Consider the following 24783-nt stretch of genomic DNA (forward strand, 5'->3'; position numbering starts at 1 on the left):
TGACTAAACCCAATGAATTTATCTACAAATGGAATCTTAAATCTTGATAAATTTATAAGAAAAAAATGTTTTGAAATATCTTTTCATAGACTGATACAGATAATGAATAAGTAAGTTAAGCAAATATATAATTAATTTTTTAATAACGAGTATAATAGCAGTATTCATTATAATGAGAATTGTAAGGTTATTCAAAAAATGAATATAAGCAAGAACCATATTTAAGTACCCACACCAAAAAAAAATCAAAATTTAAATATGAAAAACTAATAATTTAAACTTTAAATATTGAAAAGTCTGCTATATATCAACATTGTTCGAAATTAGACATCTTTGGGATATTTTAGCAATATATGAATGAAATATGGTAAATACGAGAAACATTAATATATTTTAAATATTATATTGAACAAAACTCAAGAATGCATGCCCGTCATGACTTTTCCCATTTAAAAAAATATAAATATTTAATATTCTTGATAACAAATTAAAACTTATTCTTGACTTTCTTCGTCAGTACAAAATGATTTCCGAAATATATACTATAAAATCCCGCCCGACCACCACTCACTATTGACTACAAATAATTTTGAATGAATAAGTATCAATAAACATCATATGATCACAAATATATGTTTGGACCCTACCTCAAGTGACTTGTCTTCATGAATCTTGTTCCAAACAGGTTTCATGTAATAGAGATATGATCAATAAATTTCATTAATACTTTAATCTTTACGAAATTTGCCCCTCCTGGACAGACCCGCGGGTCATACGTAGTCCATAGCAGACTTGGGTTTGTAGTCGCCTCCCCTGCGCGACATTTGTCGTTCGCAGAGTTTTTTAATCTCTGATATTATGAACACCGATGAAGTCAAGCAGATCAGAAAGACAAGATCTATAAAAAAAATTCAATATAATTACAGAAAAATTTGCAATATCTATATATCAGTTCAATATGGATTAAAGAAAATTTAATCTATAAAGAATAGTAATAATAAATTTATAAATCACATGAAATTTAGTATGTATTAACTCACCCATGAACGTGAGAGCTTCAGTCTGGAAAACCATTTGCAATGGTGGAAAATATATTACAAGCATCTGTCCAAGAACTGATAAAGAAACAGCAAGTAAAAACACCTTATTTGTGAAGAATCCTACTTTGAAAATACTTTTAGTTTGGGAACGGCAGCTCAAAGCATTGAACATATCAAAAAATACAAAGCAAGTGAATGTCATTGTGGTATCTCGTGGCGTAATTCCATCTGAGCTCATCTAAAAACATAATATATTGTAAAATCAATAATTCAGGTAAAAATTAAGTTATGCATACTTCTCTCTGAAAAACCCATAGTGTTCCAATTATAATAATAGATGCAGACATTAAAACATTAATAATGAGATTTCTTGTAATCATAGGTTCAGATACATTTCTAGGTTTTCTTTTCAGGATATCTTTATCAACTGGTTCAACACCTAAACTCTGTGCTGGGGGACCTAAAATAATTTTGTTACAATAAAAAACAGATTTAATTTTTGAAGTAAAACTTCTTCAGACGCGACTAGAGTGTAAATCCGTACAAATGCAACGGAGTCCGTTACGTCCGAACAGTTCGTCATTCGCTCTCGATGAGATCATTTCTATACGTGTCATAAGTTTATTTAAATAATTTCCTTATTATTCATAGTTTCTAAAAATTTTTGATGTTATTGAAATGGAAAATATTTTTTAGGCAAGACAGATATTACAGCTGTTCAAAGAATGAGATTATATCGCCCGCGAAGAAGTAGAAAATACAAGCATTCAATGAATGTATGTTAATTCTAATTACATGGAGTTCTTCAAACAATTGCATGATGAGTGAAGTTGCAAAAACAATATTTAGGCATTAGGTTTAGGCATTGTTTAACATAATCCACTGTGTGAACAAATATTATAGAATTTATTAATCAGCAATTACTTCATTTTTCTAATGAAAATTCATTTCCAAAAGCTAATTACAATGACAAACCGATCATGTCATATTTGAATTATGACTTTAATTACATTATTGTTTTTAAATATTATACATATTTTAAATGCTATTATAAATATATAATTTATAATTTATCATTATATAAATGTGTATAACTGTTGACACTAATAAATGTGTGCATCATGAGTGTTACCATATTACTAATAAACATTATTCAAAATTGTTATAGGATGTATTTATTTTATCTTAAATGCCATCTCGTATAATAGCAAAAAAGTTTTACTTCGATCGCGTTTGAATCTCTCGCGCGCTCTTTTTTTTTAATATTTATATCTACTTACCATCCATAATTATATTTATCCATAAAATTTGCATAGCATTCAATGGATTAGGGATTCCAATAAGAGTAGCAAGAGCAATCAATGATAATGCAGCAATTGAAGTACTAAGTTGAAAACGAACAAAATTTCTAATGTTGTAGAAAATTCCTTTTCCTTCCTCAATTGCAGAGCTATAGATTAAAAATAACAATGAAAATAAAAATTATATGTTTGTATCTATATATAATTATTTGCATATTACGATCTTATCTAAAATTATTATATGTAATATTATGTCTATTAATTAATAATTAATAAGCATAATATTACTTATACTATTAAAAATGCTTATTAACTGCAGTACATTATTTAATTATGTATATAATTTAAAGTGTCCATTATTTTTTATTATGAAATATGGCCTTTGAGACATTTCAACTTAAAATAGCCATACTTACAGTATTGTATGAAAATCATCATCAACCAAAATCATATCAGCAGCCTCCTTACAGACATCTGTACCATTTTTGCCCATTGCAATTCCTATGTCTGCACGTTTCAACGCGACGCCGTCATTTACACCATCACCAGTCATTCCTACTATTTGTCCAGATTTTTGCAAAGCCTAAAATACAAGTTAGAGAACCATTATAGAAAATATTATTTATCATGTTATGCCATTTATTTATTGTATATAAACATTTGCAGACCTTGACAATTGCCAATTTGTGTTTTGGTGTTACTCTGTAAAAAACGCATACTGAATCTATAGTCTGTTCAAGTTGTTTTTCACTAAGAGAGTCTATTTGTTCGCCAGAGAGAGCCTGCATGTGTACTGTGTCCAATCCAATCAAAGATGCTGAAAAAAAAAATTAACATTGAATTATAAAAGTCAGAGCAATTAGAAAAATGAATAGATTAGAAATAAGATTACATTAGTACATTTGTACAGTTTATAAACCAATTTTTTGCAATTCAAAGTAGATCAATATGATATTTAATTACCTATAGCAACAGCAGTTTCATGTGCATCCCCTGTTACCATTTTTACATGAACCCCAGATTGGACTAGCATAGCAATACTTTCCCGAACATAGGGGCGAGGTGGATCACAAATTCCAACAAGTCCTAAGTACACGAGATCTTGAAGTGAAGTGCCCCGAGCAAAAGCTATAACGCGTAAACCTGTGAAATAAAAAGGGTAGAAAATCTGTAATGAATAGGTCCGAACAAAACTTTATTTTTTGAACACTTGCTTAATAGATTTAAAAAAAATCTATAATCTCTGATCTATAATTCTTTACTCATTCATTCTTCCTAAATTAGGTTTAATTCAATTTTTTAAAATTTATTATAACCATAGAATATGTTTTATGATAGTAAATTATTTTATAATTAGTCATTTCAATTATATATACTTATTAATTGTGCAGTAAGAATTTACCCACGCAAATATATCAAGGATTACTTTAACATTTAAAATTTTGACTATACATTAATAGTGATTGTACAGTTAAATATGTTTAGTTCGAATTTTTAGCTTTTTCCACATTTACATTCTATTATTTTCTTTTAAAACTATGGGTTCAAAAAAAATGGCCATGTCTCTTGAAATAAAGCGTGAAATTATTAAAAGTGGCAAGGATAGCGAGGATGTATGAGCGTAACACATCATAAATGTTTTCTTATTACTTAAGGCCACAAAATAGTACCATTATTATCATCTAAATATAGCTAGATAGCAATTATTATAAATATTACCCTTTCGCCCAATTTCAAATGCCTCGCCGAGTATTTCTTGCTCCTTTTGTTTAGATAATTGAATTATACTTCCTGGAGATGCAAACTTAGTGCATTGTGGTAAAATTTTCTCTAGCGCACCTTTCACAAAAAATAATTCTTGTTTGTTGTCACTGTACTTTTGAACCACTCGAACTGCCATTATTTTTTGTTCTGAACTGGTAAATAATAATATGATTTTATATTAGAGTTGCTTCATTATTTACCATGCCCAATTTGATATTCGATATTTGAAATTCACCTGAAAGGATATTCCTGGATGCGTATATAGCTATCACTGACTGCATACATGCCATTCTTCATTGCGGCAGCTAATATTGCACCCTCTGTGGGTTGTCCCAAAAGCACATCCTCCTTCAGTATAGCATTATTGCAAACACAACCTGCCTGTAATTACAGGTATGCATTAATTATTCCGTTTTATTTAGGGTTATACTTAAAAAAATATCAATAATGTGATGATCTGATATAATATACCTCAAGTAATTCATGAATTGCTTGTCGTCCTTTTTCCATATTATCACATTTACGCAACACAATTTCCCCATTGTCATTATAACCAGCTCCAGTAACATCAGCAATATGGCCATCAGCAGTAAAAATAATAGTCACAGTCATTTCATTCTTCGTTATGGTTCCTGAAAAAAGCAATGTTTCATCAGTAATTCATTCCAATAAAAGTAAATTTATTGAAGTTATATTTACCAGTTTTGTCAGAGCATATAACATTGACACAGCCAAGTGTTTCCACAGTTGGCAACTTTTTCACTATAGCTTTCCTTTTAGCCATTCGCATAACTCCTAAAGCTAAAGTTACAGTTACAACTATAGGTAAACCTACAAGGGTATAAAATGAAAATATACAGTAATATTATATAATTTTTGGCATAAAAAAATTATAGAGGTTCAAGATGCAAACTTTTAAGAATTCAAGATTTTTAAAATATTGCATCTTCACATTATTCAAACCTTCAGGAATAGCAGCTACTGCCAAACTCACGCCGATGGTAAACATTTCAACTATTGGTTTTCCTTGAATCCATCCAAGGAGCATTATTACACCAATAATGCAAAATGAATAGAATGACAACTGAGCGCCCAAACTATCCATGCTTTTTTGAAGAGGTGTTTTTGGAGCTTCTTCAGCTTGCATCATTCTGAAAACTTCTCCAAATTCACTTTTCTCTCCGGTGCTAACTACAATACCCTAAAATAAAAATTAAGATAATAATACATATTAGTGTTTTTAATACATATCAAAATTTTCAATACATTAACGCATACTGATTACTTCATCTAATGTAAAAAAAATTCAAGGTACCAAAGAATTAATTTAAATGTTTTGACTTACTTTTCCATTTCCACAGCGCACAAGAGTACCCATAAAAGCAATATTTTTCATGCTGGTATGACCATTTGTTTTTATGATTGGTTCTGTAACCTTATTTGATGGCTCAGTTTCTCCTAAAAATTAAATATTATCATTTAAATTAGCAAATATATGATTATGTAAATAATTGCTTTAAGCAAAATAATGTTCTATTATGAAAATGATATTTTGTTATATATACCTGTAAAACTTGATTCATCTATGCATAAATCTATTGCATCAAACAACCTGACATCAGCTGGTACTCGATCTCCTACATTGAGATGAATTATATCTCCTGGAACTAATTTACTCGCCAAAAATGTATCTAATCGTCCCTCTCTTAAACTAGAGAAATAAAAATATTACTAAAACATGTCATTCTAATAAATGTAAGATTTCGAAGAATTGTAATGTGCAAATACAATAGGTTGTAACAAATTATAGTAAAACATTATTACCAGTGGCATGTAGGCGGCACAAGTTTTGTTAACTCTTGCAAAGATTTTTCAGATCGATATTCCTGCACAAAGGCAACTGTAACAACAATGATGATGGCAACAGTGATGCTAACAGCATCATCAAATTGTTTCATGCAAATACTGACAAATGCAGACCCTGAAATCAAAATGCACAATGCTTAAGTAATAATATTAAATACTCAATTTTATGATATAATTATATGTAAAAATTCTTATAAAAGCACTCAACAAATTCAGTAATTATAAATTATAATAGTTTAAACATTTATATAGTAGTTAAATTTTTTAACATATTTTAATGTAGTATTAAATAGATTAAATTATACATGTTGAGTGATTTTTTTAATGAGCAAAAGCTTATGAAGTGTAATCAAATAATTTTTGGCAGTATCAATCAATCAAAATTGTTTAGGGTAAAATAAAAAAGTTTTAATTGATTTAAACTGATTAGATTATTGAATCTAAGAATTGAAACCGAGCATTCAAAAATGCTGATAGAATCAGCATATTTTAATTGAGTGAACTTACATTAGCATTTGCATATTTTAATCTACAACAAATTTCATAATTAACATTAGATATATAACGCAATAATACCTAAGAGTAACATGATTAAGGGATTTCTGAATTGTTCTATATACTTCTTCCATGGTGGTTCTTCATCTTTAACAGTGAGTTCATTTAATCCAATTAACTGAGACCTCAGATCAGCTTCACTCCATTGTAGACCATTTCTAACGTCAACCCTCAGTCTAGCAGCTACCTCGGAACAGCTTAATTGGGATGATTCGCTTGTGCTAAGCCACATTTCTGTATTAGGATCCTTTAAAGGAATAATTCACATTAAAAACAAATCCATATCAACTTTTAATTTGTACTTACTGAATCACTTAAGTTCTCAGAAGATAAGTCTTTTTTATTTTTTGAAAATTTATCATACTTTGAAGTCTGATTAATTCTCATTTTTAATAAGACCTGTGGCTAAACTAATCTAATGATTTTTTATCTATACAGGGCACGTCATTGAATAACATTCGAATGTATCAAATTTTATGGAATGTAAGTCTTAATTAGGGTTAGAAATTTAGTAAACTGGCTTCTTCATAGCTAACATGTTAATTGATTTATCGTGACGTGATAAAAACATAATTTTTTGACAATGGCTTATTTACGTTGACGTTTCGCCGAATGGTGCTAAGTGAGCAAATGATCACGCATTGCTTCTACTTCACTTTTTTGTAGGGAGTTTTGATTTTACACTACGTCATAAGGTTTTTAGTATGTTGTTACGACTGGTTACGATTTTCAGATCAATAAACAACAATAAACATAGTAAAAATTTACTATTTTTAAAAACAATTCTTATTTAACATCGAAAAGCAATTTGGCCATTAATCAATGAACCATTGATGAATGATATGTGAAAAATTTAAATTTCAATTTAGTGTTAATTTAATTACCTAGAACTACACCACTACAAACCAAAACTTTTATCTTTTGTTTGGACCTGTCAATAGTAATCTATCACAAGAATTATTACAATATGTAGATTTAATAAACTTGAATATAATAATTAGAATAACAATACCAGGTTTTTATGAAAATAAGCATTATTACACATTTTACTGTAGATTGTATTGTTAACATGTGCAATATTTTGAAAATATGCCCTGAGGTCTCAGAACTTTGTAGTGTCATTACAGAATTGAAATGTACTGAAAAAGATTGCAATGCTATATTAAAATCATCATCCAACTTAAAAATGCATTATGTGAAGCATCATCTGAAATCAACACTCCCTAAGCAAAACCTTCCAGAAGGGACAATTATGCATTATTATTGTCCAGAAAAGTCTTGCATCTACAATGTATCAGCAACTAAGCATTTCACTCATAAACGCTTCTTAAAACAGCATTACTTGAAGGTTCATGCTGAAAAATTATTTAAATGTACTACTTGTACAAAAGCATTTGCAACACATTCACAGCAAATTAGTCATGCCAAGGTTTGTGGAAAGATATTCAAATGTACAGATTGCGATTGGAAATATAGTTCAAATGAGGCATTATTAACTCATTACCGAAGAAAGCATCACAGTAAATCTGCAGTAAATTCAAATGAAGTTATTACTGCAGACAATGTAACTAAGCCTGTTACAAATAACATAATAATATTGAATATAATACCTCCTTCACATTTGCATCTAAAAGATAAAGAAATACAAACAGAATTAATAGATGATTTGAAAACAACGAATTCAAAAATAAGAAAAAGAAACACCCAACATACACAGACTTCCTCATATAAAAGAAAGAAGATTCGAAATAATGTTGAAACTCAAACAGTTAAAAATACAATATTAGAAAAGGCTATGTATAATGCAAATCTTTATGTTGTTAAATCCAATGTCCAAACACAGAGCGAACATGAGTTAGATGTAAATAATGAAAGAAATGATAAACCAGAAACTCATAACTCTTTTTCTAATTTAATTCAGGAAAATGATATGGATATAAAGTATTTTGAATTGGATGATAACAAAGAAAGCGAATCCGAAAATGTTTTGAAAGATAACTTACTTTCAGAAACTATAATAAACAATCATTCTCACACTCTATGTAGCATTGAGACTCAGACTGATCAATTTGATTTAACTTTAAATGATAACATGGACTCTTCTTTCACTCAAACTGGAGACCTAACATTTGATCAATTATTATATTCAAATACATACACTCAAACATGTGATGATTTTCTACTTTCTGAACTTGGCTTCAATAATTCTCACACTCAAACCTGTTGGCAAGGTTATGAAGATTCAGTGTCAACAGAGACTCAAACAAACTTTACAGATCATTTGCTGGGAGACCGTTCTACACAGACAAATAGTGTATTGTCAGACAATTTGTTAGAGCCAGCAGATTACACTCAGACTTTTGTAAATACCAATCACGGATCCTAGCATTCACTTGAGCAAAGTATTCTTGGTTTTGCTTCAGAACATGATCTATCAGAGGTTGATTTATTCTTATTTAAAAGTTGAAATGTTATTAAGTCAAGAAAAGACATATATATATATATAGTAAAAATTTTATATATTTTATCAAAATAAATATTTACTGTTTTACTATTTTGCTAATTTATACATGTAATATTTAAACATAATATTTAAAAATAATGTTTAAAATCATTGTGAATAAATTATGGTATTTTTAAAATCAATGTCACTTTTGAATTATTAACTTGAAATTACACATGCATATATTAATTTGTTAAATTGGTTAAATTCCATTTGTTGTCAGTCTCAGTGGATCATTTCCGCTTTTAAATGGAAATTACTGTTTTAAGCATTTTGTAACTTTTGCTGTTGATATCAATCCCATAAATTTTCACAACAATACATTAATAGGAAAATTTCTATATATACATACATATAGAAAATAATACATAAAACATATATACAATTCAATACATACATAAAAAAAATTAATTGATGTATAATGAATTGATTTATATAGCATATACAAAAATGTATAAAGAAGAAAATGAACCCCTCTATAAAAAATCAGAATGAGCTTGTCTCACAGGGGATACCGCCGAGCTCTACTATATTTATATTGTTTATACATGTATATAAAATGTAGCATATAAAACTAGTAATTATTTATTTTAATACCAAAGACAATTTGAATGATCAAATTTATTCACTACACATTATAGTGCAGGACCGGCATCTTCATCTTCATTTTCGCAAAAATTGTCATCAGAAGGTTCAAATATTCGGTTAGAGCTTTCTAAAGAACTAGCAAGAGTCCTTAAATTATCAACACCCGTTAATAGTTGCCTATAAAAAGAAATAGACGAATATTTAGAAATGAAGAAAATAGTTGTTTTTAATTGCTTATAAAATAGTAACTAAAATATGCTTATTACTAATTTTTATTTGAAGTGGAAATGTAACTATTAAAGATGTTCTAAAGAATTTAATTAATTTACCTCAGTGATGACTCTGCAGTACTAGCTGCAGTTCGCAACTCATTTGATAATCTCATCATGCTATTGGAATCATTTGCAGCTGGACCATAGCGCAGTGATGTATTTTCATTTCGAAGAACCATCATCTCTGACTAATATTGAAATAGCTGTTATTGCAATATCAAAATTAAAATTAAAGTAACGTTAGAAAATAATCACCGTCATTTGTGAAATCTGTTTCTTAAGCTTTGCAACTGTACTTTCAGCATCTATTGCCCTTTTCTTAAAAACAAATTGAAATTATTTTTTATATTACATTACTACATTAATGTGATGTTAAGATAACTCACATTGCTCCGTGCCATATTTTTTTCAACTGTTTCCAAAGCTGTAGCTAATTTTGTTGTATATTGTCCTTCATTTTTTTGGCTAATACTTAACTCAGATTGTAAACGAGATATTTGGCCGGACTGTTCTGAAATCTGTCTTCTACAGTGATCTAACTCTCTTCGCAACCTAAATATAAATAAATTTAAACATAAATATGCTAAATATAAATATATATAAGACATGTCCATACATACAATTTACTATTATAAAACTAATAAATGTTTTTTTTAATATATTTAAAATTATGCTATGTCACATTATACATTTGTATAAATGTAATTGCACATTTCCAAGCATTTTTTTATGTTTTATTCGATCATACAGAAAATAACTATCAAGAACTTATCCAGGCTTATTACCTACCAACTATAAAACATTTCTGAAATTAAGTTTAGATGAAACTTATAATATTAGAATTTCATACTTATTTTAACTCACCTATTATTTTCCAATGATAATCTACTAATAGTTTCACTAATATCCTCACTATCGCTTTCTTCCATGCCCCCTGCTTGTCCTTTTGGTGATGTTTGAACCAAATCAGCAAGTCTATCTGAGTGTATTGCTCCATCTGACAAGAAATCAGGAAGTATGTGAGGAACTTCTTGCATCCCATTATAATCCTGGTGCATAATCACATCCTTGACATTTCCTGTTAAATCTAAGGATATAGCTGCTGGCAAATCTAATGGATTAGCTGCATTTATCGGTGGACTATCATTTATTGGTAAATCTAAAGGTGCTCTTAATGGCCCTCTATTTTCTTCTTTATTAATTGTTGAGGTCACATCTTTAGGTTTCTTTAAATTCTTTTTATTATAATCTTTGTCAAATGGAGAAAATACTGATTTTATCTCTCTTTCCACATTTTCTGTAGATAAAGGATTATCAAAACCAGAATACCATTGCTCAAGGATTATATGATCTTGAACAAAGTCAGGCAATGCAGATGAGAACTCACTTGAAGCAATCCTTGCTCCTGAGTGATTAGCTTTAACAGAATCGTGTGGTGAATATTCTACTGGCATATAATTTGTATCACGGTCAGAATATGATCTGAATAAATTCTTCAAATGATTATCAACATTGGATAGTGCAATATTTTCAACTGAATTTGTTTTTCCAAGAGCTTTAAAATATTGTGGGCAACAATGCTCACAACGTTTTTGATAAGCCGCGTGATTGCATTTCTCTGTTTTTAAAACATCAGTGGCTAATCCTGTGTTTGTAAAAATTTTAGGTTTTGCACCTGTGTGACTTGCAGGGCCAATAGAATAGGTGCTAGCAGAGGATGTACTTGCGCAGTTACTAGCAGATGGAGTTTCACGTTTCAAGAAATGTTTGAATGAAAATGGGTTTTCCTCACGTCGCTGATTTTCAAATGGGCCTAGACAAAACAAATTAGAAGATAAGAGAGAAGCAGACTATATTTTATAAATAAACCAATAAGATTGAGTCAATTGGAACTCAGAAATATAATATGCAATAGAACTAAGTATGTACATAGGGTTGCATTGTAAGGCATGCAGGTATCAATATTATCTTGCAAAGCATAGTAAAAAGATTTTCTGACATTTTCTACCTACATATAGTAACATGTATTTGGCTAACGTTTTAAAGAGAATTCAAAAAAAAATTCAAGAATTCAAACCTGTTATATTGAGCACAGCCTTTTCAGTTTCATTATCATTTTTGTTTGTGTCTAGTGAAGTAGCTGATGTAGAAGCAAGATGTTGCTCAACATCTGAGATTGATAATTGATCATCATCTGAGAGAGCCTTGTCGTTCTTGTTAATTGTGTGATCGGCCCTTTCTGCCATAATCATTCTTGACAGAAATCGTCACATTTAATATCAACGCTATATGCGTTCGACACAGGATTTACGTCCCATATTACATTAAAATTTATAATTATTGATTTAAAACCTACCATAAAACATAACAATAAGTAAACACAATTTAATTAAAATGGGTTTCTACATCATTCAAAAATCAAATGTTCAATGGACATTTGCAAGACATGTCAAACATGCATTGTGCAAATGCATATAGTGAGATAGTTCGAAACATATTTACTCAAAATGTTTGGGGCGGTTACAATTTCGATATGAAATATTACAAAGTGCTTTTATTACGAACATAAACGTTGGTTTATGGTTTTAAGGCTCATGAATAAAATGATTCATTAAGGCTAAACATGTGTATGCATTTTTTTTTCAAATACATATTAATAATAATGTAATTGAAAATTATGACATTATTTCAAAACTCGACTTCAATAGCTTGAATACTCCCACAAAAATATAATAAAAAATCCAATATATAATACAAATAAAACAAAGTTTTTATACTTTTTCATAAAAACATCGTGAAATATTATATGGCAGTATAAATATAAAATATGAGTAAATCGATTACCAGCTTACATACATATCTTGGACAGTTTTGTTAATGTTCATTATTTTCATGTTACCTAATCTTACAAATGAAGATATTAACCTTTTTGAATTTTTCAAGTTTTCAATTTGTTAAAGTAGTGTTTATAATTAATTAATAATCTAATTCTTAATACTTACTGCAATGGCCAGCTGCATTCTGAAAAAAAATCGGATTTTAACGTTTTCGCTTCAACTTTTGAGTGCACGATGTTATAAACCGGCCACTACAGTAGCCAGATTTAACCTCAATCTTAGTGGTAATCTTGATGGAAATTCACTTCAATTACGGTTTCTTAAATATATTGGCATCAGCAACGCAAAAGATTTAAATACGGAGAAGGCTAAAATAAGATATTCAGATTTCTTTCCTATATCAGACCCGAAAGTTTTAAAACAGAACATATCTGAAGTTGAAGTATCTGATGTACCTACACTATTAAATTACTTGTATACCTATAATACAAGAGCACCCCCAAACAATGTATTATCTTGTATTAATCTCATAGAAAGAGAAACATGTGCCAAAATTGATATCATGGCTCCTAAGGAAATTTTTAATATATTATTCGCTTATATGTATGTTATTCCGGCTTACACAACTCAACTGAAATTTTATGACCAAGCAATGAGAAGAATTAGTAATCAGCTCGATGATCTTAGTAAAGAGCATCTGGTGCAATACAGTTTTTATCTAGGCTTATCAAAACACAATAACCCTGAATACATGAATGTTATGAGAAACATTCTTCTCATTTTGTCAGATAAATATTTAAATAGCTTAACACAGGAAGAGCTTTGTATAGTTACCAATGCTGCTTTTAAAATGAGTGTTAAAATCAATACAATAGATTTATTAAATCATATAAGCGAAAACTTAATAGAAGGTTTAACACATAAGAAAATAGATGTTCCTTCTTTAATTACATTATTGAAATCTTTAAGAATATCGCGATATTTCAATAACGACTTACTTGAAATTATATCAAAATATGTAAACACTGAAATAAAAGATTTAAATGCAACTGCCATTTCGCATATATTGCCTTATTATGCAGATAATTACTATATGGATGAGCATTGTATTACACTTTAGTATCTCAATTTTTAGAAAAATTAACTGATGGTAAATCAGAAACACATATGTTTGAATCAAATAACATACGAGGAAAAGATCTAAGCAGGTTCTTATGGGCTTTGAGTTATCTGGGTTGGACTATGAATCCAAAAACTCTTGAAAATTTGGAGAATATTATACTAAATAAATTTAATTCTGGAGATTATAAAAATAATATAGATGAACTGTTCAATAACGCACTTTCATTCTGTATTTTGAATTATATTCCAAGGAGATTATTGCGAATTATTTTAGAAAGCAAATTTATTAAAACAAAATCCAATACAAGTCGATCAGAGGAAAGGAAACATTTATTATTCTCTATATTGAAAATTGAAAATGAAGAAATTTTTGAAGAACTACTAGAATTACAAGCTTACTGGAGTAGCTTCGAAAATAAACATACTGAACCACTAACCACTGGTCGACAAAATTTACAGAAAGTTTTAAATACTGCTTTGAATGTTGATGTTGGCCTTTCGGATGTAGTTCTGGATTGCCAAATAAAGTTTTTGAACACTCCAGGTATATCTGCAATTGCAAATAATGGCCGAAAAATTCACATTGAAGTTTTAGATGATGCTGTATGTCTTAAAAATACAAATTCAGAACCCAATGGCATAATGAAGCTTAAATTAAGATTATTACAAAAAATTTCTAATAATTCTGTTATAGTGGTAAGTTACTTTTTTGATATTATATTTGTAAATACATGTATATTGTTAAATATCAATAATTTAAATTATTATTACTTTCAGATAAAGCAGTCAGATATTGAAAATGAAGATACAGAATTCATACAACAATATTTGATTAAAGAAATATCCAAAGTTATATGAATGTAATTACAAAAATAATAGATATGTTTTAAATCAATTTTTTTCTTAATCTTTATGTAATTTTTATTAATATTAATTAAATGTAATTATTTCCATTAGATATTAATTAGATTAGTTAATGATCAATCACCAATACAAGGTATAATTTGCCCTAGAATTCTAACTAAAATAAGTGACTTTCTGTAACTTGTAAGGTTAATTTCAAATTTTAGTATTGACAAAAATTTCAATTATTTTTTTTAAATTGATAAGCCGTAATGATTTTGATAAAACATTCAATTAGTTCTTGATGAAAGTTGGTAGAATATAAATGAAATACAATAATTAAAAAAATAAAGATTTTAAAATTTCAAAATATTTTTTTTATATTTTCAATTATTTTCATAATTTTATATGTCTAATGTTTGTTCATAGAATAGGAAGTTCCATCAATTAACAGATTAAAATTGTTATATACATTATTATTATTTATTCTATCTACTTGAAATAACATTTTTCATACAAATATGTCAAGAATTATAAATATCGCGCTATACCATAATAATAAAAAAAAATATAAAAGATAGAAATGCTTCAAAGCCTTCCAATTATATTAAAATTGAATTTGCATGTCAATATGCACCATAATGGTAGTAAATATCACTTATAAAGAGCTTAAGAACTATATTACAACCTATTACTTAAAAGCGCATTCCTGGGTATCCAGGTCCACCAGGCGGCCGGCGCATACGTCGTCCACGGGGATTTCCTCGCATAAACGATCCTCGCTGTGGTTCCTGCATGCCCCTAACAGAAATTGGTTGCCCCATTTGTCTCGTCATCGGTGGTGTTTGTTGTTGAGGATTTTGTTGCTGTGGCTGTTGCATTGGAGGTGGTTGTTGTAGTATCTGTTGCTGTTGCTGCTGCTGTTGCTGTTGTCCTGCACAAATAGTTAAATATAAATTTTAATAATAAAAAACTCAAAATTAACAATTATCAAATATAGTTTAAATAATATAAGTAGAAAAAATACATTGTTATTACTTATTGCAAGTGTAAAATAATGAACTTATTACAAGTGTGAAATAATGTGCAATACTATGAACAATAAGGATTATTTTATAATTGCATATTATTGATTTAGTATCTTCGATTGATTTATTAACAATCAACCTTTTTAATATCTATTATTAAAAATACTATGACACCATAAATGAATTTAAAATCCATATGCATTATTTTATTTACTTGGACCATGAGCCTCATTCCAAATGATTGGAGTGTGCCTTTGTTGTCGAGAACTGGAACCACGAGAAAAACCTCTCATAGAGCGGCGTGCTGAACCGCGACCTCGAAATCGTACATTTGAACTTGAGCTTTGAGATGCTTCTGCTTCACGACCTTCTTCTTCCATCTGCAATGATAATTTATACATTTCTATCTTAGACTTCGAATAATAAATACATAGTTTAGACAACTTGTTAAGTTAAAAAATATATATTTTACCACTGTGCACATACTCATACCATGGATTAATAATGTTTTCATATGTTATATTACGATACAAAATTTTATATAGTCTAGAAAAAAATGGCATGCGGGCGCTGAAGACCCCAGGAGCGTTCCTGGTAATAATGTATATTGAATTATTACTAAAAAAAATGTAATTTAGATATTATAATTACTACAAATAGTTAAAATATGGTACAAGATTATAAAAATTATAGGCAACATTATTGTAGCAATAATTTGGGGGAAAAAATCCACGGTGATATTGTACTTTTACCGCGGACTATATATTAATTTTTTCTGAATTTGTTATATCTTTTTAAAAGACATTTTTAATTTCCAATATAGTTGTGGGAATTGAAACTCATCATTTTATTTAAAGCAGTTCTACATTTAGCATCGCTCATATTGACGTATATGCATTTTGGTGTGAAGAGTAATTTATAAAACAATAATTATTATTTTTATGTAAATGTTAAATATTAGTATAGGGGCCGTTCAAGTATTACGTAAGCACTATAGGGGGGGGGGGGGAATTATTGATTTGCTAATTTTTGTGACATTTTGGTGACAGATTTGCTTACTTTTGCTGACAAAGGGGGAGGGGGGGGGTAAATAATGGTACTAAATCTGCTTACGTAATTAAGCATATCTGCTTACGTAATTAAAAAATTATAGGCGTGGTTACAGGACAACGTCAGTCGGGTCATCTAGTATATATATATATATATATATATATATATATATATATATATATATTGTATGATTCTGAATTTGATGTTGACATATGTATTAACAAAGTTATATTATAGCCGAAACGTATGGATTTAAAATAAATTTTTGAAAGAAATTCATGTTTTTCATTGATGTTATGCCCGATTATTAGACTTTGTTAATATATATATATATATATATATATATATATATACATAAATTTATTTATTTATATGTATGATTTACTTCTATATTATCTGTCGCCGTTGCTTGCTGTTCGCCTTCTGATGAAACAGGGTCTGCTTCAACTTCCTTCATTTCGCCATCCAAAACATCATCTTCAACAATAATGCAATCCTCAGATGATTCGTCACTAATTTTAATTTCAGGTACATTATCTATAAATATTAATCAAAGTTTATATTATTTTATTACAAGAAAATTCTCATTTCCCATTTTAAAAAAAAAATGAAGTACCTTTTCTTGGTTCACTGGGTCCAGGTTGAATATCAGGAACCTCCAAAGAATCATCTGTATTTTGTGCCCGTGGACAAACTTGAAGAGTAGCACTTGGTACACTTTGACCTGCAGAAGAAAAATTTGTATAGTAATACTTAGTCATTGCTCCATACTGTGATGACAAATGAAGAAGTAGCTTCTAGGTACCTGCTTCATGAAATTGGGAGAGATCACATCTAGTATCATCAACAGCTTCTAAACCACTTTGTGAGAGAGGAGCGCCTGGAACTTGTCTGACACTAGCAGTATCACTGAATGTAAATCGCGCACTTGGTACATGGGGATGAGGCGAACTTACTGCTTCTCCAAATCTTAATGCAAGCAAAGAAAAATGAAACTTTATATTAAATTTACATAAAATTAAAATGAATTAACAACAAAAACTTAATTAACAGATAGTTTTCCACACATAAAGATCAAATTTCATAAACAAAAAAAATTGATTGTACTATGGAACCAGTAATCATTCTTAAAATTATCAATTTTACTAAATATTTGATTGCCTTTGTTAACCCAAAATAATCTATATTTAAACATATTTTAAGGTCCTACAGTAAGTAGCATCCTGCCTTAAAGCAAGTGGCATGAACTTCTTCATAATGCACTCAATAAGGTTCAGTAATTTAAGTAAAATGTTCAACTGTTATTTCGAAATTTTTCGGTTTCACCAAAAAAATAATACGATTTCCAATTGATATCTTTAAACGTACTTATAATATCTGTAATTGTATAAATTAAATAAATTTCTTTAATTTCAAAATAAAAGTTCCAAAAATTTATTTATTTGAAGTATGGACGTAAACTATAATCAGTAGTACCGACGAAACTCGCAATAAACATTACAGGGCGGCATAGATTATGATTAGTGAATTTCTACATTTCAATCGCTCATATCGTATTTCTATGATATTTTAGCATATTATTTCAAACTACGAAAATATCGTCATACAAATTTTTCATATAATTTTTTTTTTCAATACTTAATTGCGATGAAACGATTCTGCAGATCTTTACAAAAACTAACCATTTAACATAACGAATGTAATTCAATCAGTTTTGCTGTTTCTATAGTTTCTGGGCTAAAACGTAGACGAAAATTTGACAACTTTCTGCTAATTACAAAGAAACGGTACTTCTTATGGAGTTACATCGAATGGCTTTTATTAACTTCCCATAGGGTAAGTAATTATAATCGTCCAAAAATCAAAATTGAATTTTTTTACATTTCTTCACGTTTTGAAGGTTTCTGAACATTTTGACATACCTTAAAAAAAAATGGTTTCGTCCACGTTTTAGGGCGCACGGATCAACCGATTTGAATGGTTCAAAAACATTCTATTCCTATTGATAGGGACATGTGCTGATTAGTTTTTGGTAAAGACAGGTCCAGCCGTTTCGGAGATACGGAGCAGAGTGCAGAAAATGGAAATCGAGTTTTTGAGAGAACGGAGCATCCAATTTGAATGGTCCAAAAAACGTTCAATTTGTAATGTCGAGGAGAAACGGTGATTAGTTTTTGCAAAGGCAGGTCCAGCCGTTTCGGAGATACCGAGCTAAAGGTGCAAAAGATGGCAGTTTTTGAGAAAGTTACAGTATTTATAATTTGAAAACATTTAATATTCCTGGAAAATTTCGTTACGGTACGGAAAGTTCCAGCAATTTGCCTTAAGGCACGATGCTATACACAATAGTTAAATTTCTCAAATCGGTCCAGCCATTTTTGGGAAACCGTAGATGACAAACAAAATTCGGCACATGCACTCACACACACATACTTTTTCCAAATTTGGATTCATTCGATTCAAAATGATTTCAAACGACGAGAAAACATAAAATTAAATAATCGGATTTTTTCGCGAGAACAAACTAATATCTATTTGTTTAATCTCAATTTTACCGTCCAATAATGACGTCATAAGTCTAATGTTAATTGTTTATATCTGAATTTTCAGAAAATAATGTCCATATGTGAATACATAGAAATAGAAATAATCATGAATTATCAAAAATAAATCACAACTACGGATTTGAATTGTAAATTTAATACTATTAAATTACAATTTCATATGTTCAACAATTGAAAGATGTTTCATAAACATCATATTAATACAATATAATTATTTAACAATAAATATCTTACCCATCATTTCTTCTAGGTACATATAAGGTAGGTGTGCTTGGGACTATACCGTCATCACCAGACTCTTCATACCCTGGTGTTAAATGATGCGTGTGGTGTGGCAAAATTAAAGCTTGTGCTTGACCAGAACGTACCAACGGCGCAACACAACGGGATCTAGATTGTGTTGATTGTCCTGAAAAACATAAATTTGAAAAAATTGTTTGTGGTTTAAAAATTACCACAAAATACCTTCTGAACCACTACTAATAGTCTGTATTTGTTGAGATGTATTTGAAGGAGCACTGTTTGATTCTGTAATACCACTAGTACTGTTAGAACCTTCTGACTGGTTTGGACCTTCATTGCTATCATCAATTATTTCAACTTCGTTATTGTCAACCATGTTGTCAGTATCATGTTCATTATCTTCATCACCCTCATCATATGCAAGGTCTTGTTCCTATAAATAACAGGGGTTGCATTGATAAAATATAATTTCAGTGATTTTACACAAAAATAAAAAAAAATACTTGTTCATAGATTCATTCTCATATTCCTCTCCATTGTTCTCATAAGGGCCATCATCCGGTTCCTGAAGGCCATCATCCTCAGAAGCTTCAGAATCCACTATTAAATTATCATCTTCTTGATCTCGCTGAGAACTCGTTGGAACCTATTAAATATTTTTCAATACATCGGCACTTTAAATTATTTGTTTGCTATAAAAACAACTTAAAAATACAAACAAAGGCTGATTGACAACTTAAGTTCATGTTAGCTTAAAATGTCTTGAATTAGAATGAAGTTATAACATTTCATTAAATTAATCTATTTACCTGATATTCGATTTCTGAATCTAAACCTGATTTGCTTATAGAACCATCTACTGTAGAAGCTTGAACAACATGTTGTTGCCTAGCGCGTTTCCGCTGTTGATCTTGCAAACCCTCTGTATCAGTTGTACCTTCCGTGGGATCACGTGGTCTCTTGTGACTGGTGGAACTTCCAGCAGAGCCAATACCAGCGGCTACAGTTGTAGTGACATTGCTTGAACTTGAGCTTGTTGTTGGGAGACCTTTGTAATAAATAATGTATAAATTTAGTAAATTGAAAATGAAATAGTTTTGATTTGATAATTAATGTTTCTAATATTTATTACTATATTTTCCTGTAATAATGCTTACCATGATATTAGAAACATGGGGCATGACCTCACTACTATGAGATGGAGCCGATGAAACATGTGGTGTACTATGAGATGATTGAGGATTGGACACAATCTCTACTCGGGGTTGAACTAAGGCTACAGATTGTGTCAATCCCTGAGAACTTTGCTGACTTGCCTCTATATCCTAAAAACCAAATAAAAAAATAAAACTGTTATTTTTATATACAAGATCCATAAGGTTTAATAACCAATTATCAATTAGTCATTAATAATTAAAACAATAATAGATGTAAGTTTTTTTTGCAATATAATATTTTTGTTAAATGGACTAAGTTAATGTTTTATATTATTCATGACAATGATTATAGAGATAAATGTTACTCATTAATATAAAAAAATATTGATAAAAACATGTTAATATAATCTATTTGAAAGAATTGCACAAACTTAACCCCATAACTGTTATTACTGTTATAAACTATAATTAATTTTGTAATCATAATCATTTTCAAGAAAACTAAACATCATGCAAGATCAAAGTTGCTTAAAATTTAATTGTTACCCAGTGAATGTAAAATGTGTCAGATGATTTCAAGTGGTAAAGAGTGCACATATGAGATGAGTGATTGTGAGTTACCGAAGAAATCAGGGAGCCATTCAGAAGCACCGGTCTGACCTGGGTGCTCTCAGCTGAAGTTCCTGCCATCTCCTGCTGTTGCATTGGTTGCTGCAGTTGTAATGGTTGTTGCTGCTGCATAACAATGTTGCCACTGCTACTACTTCCACTCGCGCTGCTTGTGTTTTGATTATTACTAGTTGAAGAAGACATTGGAGGTACTGCTACTTGACGAACTGGTCCTCCACTGGCACTCGTGGTGGCTGATGTACCACTAACACTTCCACTTGTGCAATTACCTCCAGATGCCATAGGTGCGGAGCTGGTTGCTGGCATATAGTCCATGTGGGAGCTAGTAGGAGATGTTGACATCGCCTCACCTGATGTTGAATTACCTAACAATGATTATGAAAAGAATTTATTACTATCAAGACATTTGTGCATAAATTCAAGAATGCAACCAATTTAATTATAAAAAATTCTGAATTACCTGTTGTATGAACTTGTTGTTGTGGTGGAACTAAGACACTCTGACTAGTTGAGCCAGAAACACTTTGACTTGTAGGAAGAACAGCTGCAGTGCGCGGAACAGATATGGGCCTAATACTAGCAAAAGGTGTGTCATTATTTCTCCAAGGTTGCACAGTGGCTGAAGACTGCCCACTGGAATGTCCGGCCATTGGCTTTATATTAGCAGTTGGAGGAGTGATGGTTTCATTTCCACTTTTCTCAGCAATACTTGCACTTGTAGTTGGCTTTGATCCCTGCTGCAAGCCCAGTTGTCGTTGTAATTGATGGTTACGCTGAGTTAAGCTTTCAACTTGTTGATTCAGTCGTAGAACATCTTGTTTTTCATTAGCCAGATCATTGCGTTCTTTTTCGAGCCTAGCAATTCTTTGCTCATATTGCGACAGACGAACATCACTTTCGCCTTTGCTTTGTTCGACGGATTCCAATCGACTACGAGTATCCGCCAAATCGCGATCAAGCGCATTTCGGGCTTCGCTCAAAGACAAAATCTTAGTTCGAGCACTTTTAATAAGATTTTTGTGTTTTTCTTCCTTATCGGCACATATGGTCTTAAGTTCCTCATTTTCTTTCTTCAGAGATTCTATTTCTGCCCGCAGGTTTGTCGTCTCAACAGCGGCTTCTGTAGTTTTTCTGTTCTGTTCGGCTTCTATCTCGGCAATCTTTTCCATAAGTGGTTTTCTGGCTTCTTCTTTAGCGGTTTCCAAATTCTCTTGATTTACAGCAGCACTTGCAGACCCAGATTCTGCAATCTTCTTTTTCTCTTCTTCACACGTTTTAGTTAATTCTAAATATTGATCTTTATAGCGCTTAGCAATTTTTCTAATCTGTCCTTCTTTATTACGAATTCCGCCAAAGATGCTTCTTTCAAAGCCAAATCTTCATTCATTTTCTTGTTTTCTTCAGCTTTCTTAATAAGTGCCTCTTTCGTTTCATTTAGTTCTTGTGTAAGTTTTGTAATATTAACTTTCAGTGCACCAACTTCTTCTGCATACCTCTTACACTCTAATTCATGGTTTTGATGTTGCTTGGTTAAAGCTGATATATTTGCCTCCATTCTCAACTTTTCAGCTTTAAGAAGACCAAGTTCGTCTGCAGTTTTTTTATGACTTTCTTTTTCATTAGTTAACATCTTAACAAGACCTTCCCTTTCATTTTGTAGCCTTTTCCATTCCTCAGGATTTGTCTTGTTAGTTTTTTCTATAAGTTGATTTGCCCGATTTTTCCAGCGTGTTATTTCTCCCTTCAATGCAACATTCTCATTAGTCACTGAATCAATTTTAGCTTGCAAAGATCTATTAGTTTCTTGAAGAGGAATTAACTGCTCTTCTAATTTTTCTATACGTTGCACTTGATCTGGACACTCTTCTTTAGAGAATCTCGTTCCTCTCTTAAAACTCTATTGCTGTCTGTGATTGCATTAAGAGTCTCCACACTTCTTAAAACTTCAGCATGTTTTTCTGTAGTACTTTGAATTACATCTGTTTTATTTCTTTCATTTTCTAAAGTTTTCTTAACTTCCTCCAAATGTTTAATTGTTATGTCATGCTCAGTTTTCAAACGAATATTCTCATCTTGTAAAATATCTACCTTAGCATTAGCAATTCCTTTTTCTTTTCGTAAGAACTGAATGACTTGCAACAATTGATCAGAAGATTTAGCATAGTCCTCCTCAGTTAGTGAACGATTAAGCAGAGAATTATCACAAACGTTGTTTTCGAAGAATCAAGAGTATTTGCATGTGATAATGCTAACTGGGTACTTAGTACTTGAATCTGTTCGTGCAATACCTCATTTTGAGAAGTCACATCATGAACCTTATTTGTAAGCTCTTTCATTGATTCTTCCCATTTTTTTTTCTCGTTCCCGAGACTTACTTCACCAACTTCAAGAGCTTTTTCTCGTTCCCTGAGACTTACTTCACCAACTTCAAGAGCTTGCTCTGCTCGAACTTTCTCTGACTGTAAATCTTTAGAGTTTTCTTTCAACTTATTAAGTTCTTCCCTAAGAGTATTTAATGACTGTATATCATTGGAATGCAAAACCAATTCATGGCCATACTTATCCTCTGCTATTGTAATGACTCTGATAATTTCTTTATTTGCTCATGTGTTTCCTTTAATTCCTTTTACAAGACTCTAATTCAACTTTAATTTGATTAAAAGACTCCTTATTAAAATCATTTTGATTATTGTTTGAGGTATTTGATTGGCCTTTGAAGCTATTTCTGATTCTAATTCTTGAATTTTTTACGCAGATCAACTTCAATTTTATTTGCTTGAGACAAAGCAGCTTCCTTAGTAGCTACATATTGTGCATGCTTGTTATAAAGATCTTTTAATTCTTTTTCTGCACTTTCTGATATATCTGTATATTGTTTGATTTGCTCTTGAGCACTTTCTAATTGAGTTTTAAGAGCTACTATTTCATTACGACTTTGGTAATTTGGTTCTCCAATTCACGTGCCTTCTTGACATCAACAGTTTCATCATCTTTAGACATAAGAGACTTTGAACTCTATTAGTTAATTCTGTTACTTGATTAGTTTTAATTGCAAGTTCACTTTTAATGCTAGTAAGTTCTTCACGTAGTTTCACTGATTGCCCTTGTGCCTCTTCAGCTCTTTGTTTGGCGGTCTCAGTTTGTCGTTCCAAGTGTGAGGAGAGTTCTCGGAATCTATCTTGTTCTTCCTGCAAACGTCTTCTTAAAGCAGAACATTCTCTCGTAGCATCATCTAAACGATTCTCTAATCTCATCCTGCCTTCTGATTCTGATCTATCAAAACTGGCTTTTATCATTTCCAAATTGTTCAGAAGCAAAGCTGACTCTGCTTCTCCCTATGAAGCTTCTTGTTGTTTCTGCAGACGTATTCTGATTCTTGAAGCATATTGTTTTTCTCCTGCGCAATTGTTCTAGTGTAAC

The 24783-nt window shown here is 30.5% G+C and overlaps 4 protein-coding genes and 1 pseudogene across 5 annotated transcripts; 2 read left to right on the plus strand and 3 right to left on the minus strand.

Moving 5' to 3' along the window:
• Positions 1-529: 529 nt before the first annotated feature.
• Positions 530-7141, minus strand: LOC113365994 (calcium-transporting ATPase type 2C member 1-like). Its single transcript, XM_026607575.1, has 17 exons — positions 6833-7141; positions 6548-6773; positions 5930-6086; positions 5671-5816; positions 5451-5563; positions 5069-5306; positions 4805-4936; positions 4577-4737; positions 4341-4486; positions 4061-4257; positions 3305-3484; positions 3010-3158; positions 2758-2924; positions 2321-2490; positions 1337-1500; positions 1041-1278; positions 530-898 (listed from the first exon to the last, which is right to left on the minus strand). Exons 1-17 carry the CDS (start codon positions 6911-6913, stop codon positions 771-773), a joined length of 2793 nt encoding a protein of 930 aa, XP_026463360.1. The 5' UTR covers positions 6914-7141; the 3' UTR covers positions 530-770.
• Positions 7142-7595: 454 nt separating this feature from the next.
• LOC113366428 (ATM interactor-like) lies at positions 7596-8912 on the plus strand. The gene has a single exon (XM_026608062.1). It carries the CDS (start codon positions 7596-7598, stop codon positions 8910-8912), a length of 1317 nt encoding a protein of 438 aa, XP_026463847.1.
• A 317-nt stretch (positions 8913-9229) lies between these two features.
• Positions 9230-12330, minus strand: LOC113366176. Of its 2 annotated transcripts, XM_026607847.1 has the most exons (7): positions 12246-12330; positions 11967-12142; positions 10754-11702; positions 10276-10441; positions 10145-10207; positions 9947-10077; positions 9230-9794 (listed from the first exon to the last, which is right to left on the minus strand). In XM_026607847.1, exons 2-7 carry the CDS (start codon positions 12139-12141, stop codon positions 9665-9667), a joined length of 1614 nt encoding a protein of 537 aa, XP_026463632.1. In that variant the 5' UTR covers position 12142; positions 12246-12330; the 3' UTR covers positions 9230-9664. The 2 variants fall into 2 exon arrangements, with proteins under 2 accessions (XP_026463632.1, XP_026463561.1); XM_026607776.1 differs by having other exon boundaries at positions 11967-12318.
• A 1555-nt stretch (positions 12331-13885) lies between these two features.
• On the plus strand, positions 13886-14720 carry LOC113366327. Its single transcript, XM_026607954.1, has 2 exons — positions 13886-14544; positions 14626-14720. Exons 1-2 carry the CDS (start codon positions 13894-13896, stop codon positions 14704-14706), a joined length of 732 nt encoding a protein of 243 aa, XP_026463739.1. The 5' UTR covers positions 13886-13893; the 3' UTR covers positions 14707-14720.
• A 517-nt stretch (positions 14721-15237) lies between these two features.
• LOC113366086 lies at positions 15238-24698 on the minus strand (annotated as a pseudogene).
• Between the last annotated feature and the right edge of the window lie 85 nt (positions 24699-24783).

This window comes from Ctenocephalides felis, unplaced genomic scaffold (assembly GCF_003426905.1).
Source record: "Ctenocephalides felis isolate EL2017-DRISC unplaced genomic scaffold, ASM342690v1 CF-g0.4_SCAFFOLD_00059, whole genome shotgun sequence".
Taxonomy (NCBI): domain Eukaryota; kingdom Metazoa; phylum Arthropoda; class Insecta; order Siphonaptera; family Pulicidae; genus Ctenocephalides; species Ctenocephalides felis.

Coding starts and splice junctions, on each gene's coding strand:
- LOC113365994 (XM_026607575.1), bottom strand. CDS start 6,913: ATGAGAATTAATCAGACTTCAAAGTATGATAAATTTTCAAAAAATAAA. Junction 4,738..4,804: donor TATATGCTCTGACAAAACTG/GTAAATATAACT, acceptor TGCTTTTTTCAG/GAACCATAACGAAGAATGAA. Junction 2,491..2,757: donor GATGATTTTCATACAATACT/GTAAGTATGGCT, acceptor TTTAATCTATAG/CTCTGCAATTGAGGAAGGAA.
- LOC113366428 (XM_026608062.1), top strand. CDS start 7,596: ATGTGCAATATTTTGAAAATATGCCCTGAGGTCTCAGAACTTTGTAGT.
- LOC113366176 (XM_026607847.1), bottom strand. CDS start 12,141: ATGATTATGGCAGAAAGGGCCGATCACACAATTAACAAGAACGACAAG. Junction 11,703..11,966: donor GGCTGTGCTCAATATAACAG/GTTTGAATTCTT, acceptor TGTTTTGTCTAG/GCCCATTTGAAAATCAGCGA. Junction 9,795..9,946: donor ACTGCAGAGTCATCACTGAG/GTAAATTAATTA, acceptor TTCTTTTTATAG/GCAACTATTAACGGGTGTTG.
- LOC113366327 (XM_026607954.1), top strand. CDS start 13,894: ATGTTTGAATCAAATAACATACGAGGAAAAGATCTAAGCAGGTTCTTA. Junction 14,545..14,625: donor CTAATAATTCTGTTATAGTG/GTAAGTTACTTT, acceptor TATTACTTTCAG/ATAAAGCAGTCAGATATTGA.